This window comes from Schistocerca nitens, unplaced genomic scaffold, assembly GCF_023898315.1.
Source record: "Schistocerca nitens isolate TAMUIC-IGC-003100 unplaced genomic scaffold, iqSchNite1.1 HiC_scaffold_517, whole genome shotgun sequence".
Classification (NCBI taxonomy): Eukaryota; Metazoa; Arthropoda; class Insecta; order Orthoptera; family Acrididae; genus Schistocerca; species Schistocerca nitens.
The window spans coordinates 299,162-304,604 of NW_026046050.1; the positions used below are offsets into that span (position 1 = coordinate 299,162).

The following is a 5,443-nucleotide window of genomic DNA, read 5'->3' on the forward strand; positions in this document are numbered from 1 at the left end:
CACGTTACGTTCACCTTCGGGCGCCACACGTAGCTGTCACAGGTAGGTAGTAGTTCGGTCGGTCGGTCGTCGGCAAGCCGCAAAAAACTACAGACGACGTCGACAACAAGACCGAGCAGGAGGCAGATATATACCGAGCGCCAAAGAGACCGACCCACACACACACACACACACACACACACAAAACAACAAACACCACCCACCGGCCAAAGGGCACCAAAAAAACCCACAAAGCCGAGCACCACACGTCGCGACCAGAGGCAACCCGCAACCGCAACGGCGCTTTCCGCACCGGGCCGGATGCACGTACGACAACACCGCTACCCGTACACAAGGCCTCCCATTGCACACAGCCGCTCTGTGTTCAACATCATCAATGGCGCGCCCGCGGCTCGTCGCGGTCGCAGCCATGACGCCGCCGCCACTTTTGCACCAACACATTCACGCACCGCAAAACAGCTCGCCGACCCACCGACACAGCACAGCCGACAAACAAAAACAACCGCGGCGGCGGCAACAAAACAAAACAAACACCTCGCACCAAGCGTCCGACAGAAAACAAACGGACAGGCACACAGGCCTCTGCTAACGACCACGACACAGCGGCACGCTGCCCCTTTCCCGCCACTCTCGATTCACAGCGCACGCGACCCCGTCGTCGACGACGACACGCGACGGGCTCGCTTCCCGCAACCTACACCTTTCCGCCACTACGCACGGCTCCACCCGACGCCCGTCGCAACGGCACTACTGCACGCACTATCACCCCCGCCGCCGCCGCCGCCGCCGCCGCCTCCTCCTCTCTCCCCCTTCCCGTACACAACAACACAGCCAAAAACACACTCACGACCCAAACATAACAACATGGCACGTGCATCGGCGCACACCCCCAACCAGTCACCGTCGACACAACCACACGCAAGGCACGGAAAAACCGGCGTCCTTCCACGTTGCCATCAAAGCAGCACAAACAACCACACAGGAGGAACCACCAACAACTGCCGGCCGGCCGGCAACCACCAAACGCACATTCCCCGCTCGCCACCACACACCTCTCGGCAGCCGTTTCGCAAAGACATGACATGACATGACGCGACATCATCGCATCACGGGCGACGCACGCACACCGACCCACTTTCCCCGCCCGTCTCTCTCTCTCTTTTTCTTCCGACGCCTTCGGCCGAGCACACACGTACGTGGCACAACGCCCAACACAGTCACACACAGTCGACAGGCGCACGCCCAGGCACGCAACGACGCAGCGCAGCAAAGGCGCCCGCGACACATACCTCCTCTCCCGTCTCGCCGCCGACCGCCAGCCAGCCACTCGCAATGTGCACTGGCCAACCGGACACACGTCCACCGCGCCGCCTCCGACCACCCGCCAGGGGGCGCTCACGTCCGCGACAACAGCGCGGCCCGCCGCCGGGCGGGCCCAGCCCGGCCCAGGCGGCGCGCGCTGCTCTGCACTCGGCGCGCCGCGCCACACATCCTGCTGCAGACCGGGCTCGTCTCTCTGTACGCGTCTGCGTCTGCCCGCATCTCATCTTCCTGCGCATCAACACAAACGAGGCCACGTGAGCAAACCCCCGTCACAACGCCACATCACGCACTGCCTTGTCGACCGCCTAAATAAATGCACTCACCCACCAGCCATCCGCTTCGTCCTCTTCTTGCTTACTCGTTGTTCGTCGTTGTTGCTGCTGCACCAGCACCAGCACCAGCACCGGCGGCGGCGGCGGCGGCGGCGGCGGCGGCGGCGGCGGCGGCGGCGGCGGCAGCGGCAGCGGCAGCGCACACAGCCCCCAGCCGGCCGCATCCGAGGGGGCCCCGCCGCCAGCGTCGCCTCCTTGGGCACAGGTGCGGTGCTGTGGCCGCCCCATCCAACCGCATTTGCTGGCCGTCCCAGCCGCCAGGCAGGCGTTCCCACTGCCGCGCACCGCCTCTGCTGCAGAAGACGAACAAACGAAACGTACAAACATACACGCACCCCGAAGCGTGGCCACACACGGACGGGACCGACAGGCTCCAAGGCGACCAAACGATGGAAAAACAAACACAAAAACAAAAGACACGCGAGCGAGCGAGCAAGCACGCAGTCGCCTCGCCTCTGTCCTCCCGCCCCCGCCCTTCTCCCCCACCACATGCCCACAAACACCACCGCCTGCCCGCATCTCCACATTCGCCCCCTCCATTTGTTCCCTTGCGTTCGTTCCTTCCTTCCTTCCATGTGTCTGCGTGCGCGGCGCCTCTCCAACATCCGCCGTCCGTCCGTCCCGTTTCCGCCGTACCACACGCCACCGTCGGCGCCGCCTCGCCTCCTCCCAGTCCACCACCGCCGCCGCCCCTGTCCGCCCCGCACACCACCATACACCGCTGCTTGTCCCGGCCGTTGCCACCAAAGGCGCCAGCCGCAAACCGCGCCAAACGCCGCAGCGCGCGTGCGTCCTTCCTTCTTGCTTGCTTCTCCGTGCCGACGCTGCCTCTATTCCCCGCACCCATTCGGCCGACAAGCACTGGCGTCGACGACACAGCCGTTGGGCTCCGGCACTGCGCGTACCGGAGTTACACGCGCACCCCCCCTCGCGAACGCACGACTCATTCTCTTTGTTGTTTCTCCTCTTTCTTACGTCTTCGTTTCTTGTTTGTTTGTTTGTTTGTTTTTTTTTTTTTCCTCCCACCGCCGCATGTGACACAATGGCCTCCCTCCCCCTTTCGTTCGTTGTCGCCGCTTTGTTTCTCTTTCTCATTGGTGCACGTCCGACGCGCTCCATTTCCACCACACCACGGCCATCGGCCTCCTCAACGGGCAGGCGCAGTGTGCCATTCTCCGGCGCACAAGCACACCGCGCGGCTCGCTCTCCTCGCCCCCACGCCACGCCACGCCACGCAGCACAAATGATGCTGTCTCGCAACACGACACACGGTGCGCACACCCCCGACCACGCGGCTCTTAAAAGGCATGGCACCGGCGACATGCGCCGCCCCGGCCCGCATCCGTCGTCTCACGTTCACTGCCGGCCGCGTCTGAGGCTACAACCGCACCACAACAACGGTCCCCCTCCCGGCAACACATTTGTTGCACAAACACAACCGCCGAGCGCAGCGCGAGCCACCCACACGCGCCCTCCCCCGTCTTTAAAAGCCTCCGCGTCTCCTTTCTCCTTTCGCGCCCCTCCCATCTCCCGAATATGCCAGCAGCGGTGCCACTACCGCGAAACGGACACGCCTTCCGGGCCACATGCAAGGGCACGCCCACCACCAACTACTGCCATATTCGCGGACGCAGTTAGGCAACACGCAACGCACTCTCCACCTATCTCTCTCTCGTCCATTCTCTTTAAAACACACGAACCAACCAACCACGGCTAACACACTTTTTCGCGACACCTTTGACTGCGTTATCTTGACCGTGACGGCAGCTATCGACCTTCCAATTCCCCACTAAACACACACACACCCCTACATACACACCCTTCGCTACACCGGACAACAACAGCGTACACAACAGGAGGGCACACGAAACGGCAGGCAAGGGCAACGCATTCTCATAGATTCCTCCTCCGAGCCATGTCGGCGAACGTTTCATCCGGGAAGGCAATGCAATTCAGCCGTCACCACGGCCGACACCTGCAGCCGCGCCGTAAACGCCTTTCAGTGCGGCTGCAATGCACGGGAACGTTCCGTTGCTATAGACAGCGCCTCTCCGTTTTTCCCTGCTTCGTTTTCCGGTGATTGCTTCTCCATTTTGTTTGTTTTATTACTTTCCGTTCCCCTCCTCCACCATTGTTTCCGTCCCCAACAGTTTTGCTCATTCCACACGTTCTGCCCAGACACGACACTCGACCGATCAAAGGTCAGCCTTTCGTCACCGTTCGCGGCGCCGACGGTGCCACAGTGCGACTGGTGTGAACACCGACACGTTGCCATGACGCCGGTGTACCGCGCCGATATTGACAGTTACTCAGAGCCGCCGGATCGGATCACATCACCGACACACCTGCCATTTCACACCGGGGGACACAGACCAACGAAACGCGTGTACGCCCATAACAACAAACAACGACCGTCGTCGTCTAGCCTCACGCTTACTGTACTCAACCGAACACACGTGCACCGTGAATGACGTGCGTGCGCACAACAGTCCAATCAATCATCAGTCAAACTGCAGAAACGGCTATCATCAAATCAAGGGCCAAATAGGTACACCACCGTGCGTGTCGCCTACCCCACCCGCCCGTACATTTCTTGGCGACTTCGTAATGGATGATAGTACGACACGTCCATTTAAAACGTCACCAACACACACACACCAACGCGCCGTACAGCAAAGGGAATAGTCGACGGCAACACAACATTTCACCCTCGCCATCATGTATGATGTGACAACAGACGGCCGTAACGGTGACATCCAACAATCAATCAATCGCGAGGACTTTCAATTGCAGTCACGTGACTAACCGGGCAGACGGAGACAAAGACATGAATCAGCGCCACAGACAGCACCAACACCTCCTATCGATCTATCTGTGTGTCGACAAACAACCACGCCAAGACTCGTGCACGCATTCCACGTCACACCGGCGGCAACCAAACCCTCGCGGCCGTACCCCAGTAACCACAACCACAACCACATTCGAGACCACACCACCACGGCACAGCAGCACCACCAGCTGCCTCGCAACCAACCAAACCGGGTAGCTATGCCGCCCCTCTCACTCACTCACTCACTCACTCACTCACACACACACAAACAATTCCGCTCTTCCCGCAAAGGCAATTTGGTGGCCCTGAAAAGGGCCGTTTTGCCGCTCTCGCAACGGAGGGAGCTTCCTTCCTTCCTTCCTTCCTTCCTTCCTTCCTTCCTTCCAAGAGCCGAAGTAACAACCTCCTCCTTACTTGGAGCTCGTGTACTTGGTCACCGCCTTCGTGCCCTCGCTCACGGCGTGCTTGGCCAGCTCGCCAGGCAGCAAGAGCCGCACAGCCGTCTGGATCTCGCGGGACGTGATGGTCGAGCGCTTGTTGTAGTGCGCCAGGCGAGACGCCTCGGCCGCAATGCGCTCGAAAATGTCGTTCACGAAGCTGTTCATGATGCTCATCGCCTTCGACGAGATGCCCGTGTCGGGGTGCACCTGCTTCAGCACCTTGTAGATGTAGATGGCATAGCTCTCCTTCCTCTTGCGCTTCTTCTTCTTGTCGCCCTTCGAAATGTTCTTCTGCGCCTTGCCGGCCTTCTTGGCGGCCTTCCCGCTAGTCTTGGGCGGCATCTCGAACGTACAACAACAGGCAGCAAGCGCTCCGCTCTAGTCAGCGTCTCCCCACACAGTGGCACCCGCCGCTACCGCAACACCGCACCTTTACCAGCTCGCCCTGTTGCGGCCGCCGACCAATGGGGCGCGCGCGCAACCGGCCGCCGCACCCGAGCCCATAAAGGGACCCCCAC

General features: G+C 61.0%; 1 protein-coding gene across 1 annotated transcript; it reads left to right on the forward strand.

Moving 5' to 3' along the window:
- Positions 1 to 300: 300 nt before the first annotated feature.
- LOC126232469 (uncharacterized) lies at positions 301 to 1,086 on the forward strand. The gene has a single exon (XM_049942722.1). The coding sequence runs from the start codon at positions 301 to 303 to the stop codon at positions 1,084 to 1,086; it is 786 nt and encodes a 261-aa protein (XP_049798679.1).
- Positions 1,087 to 5,443: the final 4,357 nt, after the last annotated feature.

Coding starts and splice junctions, on each gene's coding strand:
- LOC126232469 (XM_049942722.1), top strand. CDS start 301: ATGCACGTACGACAACACCGCTACCCGTACACAAGGCCTCCCATTGCA.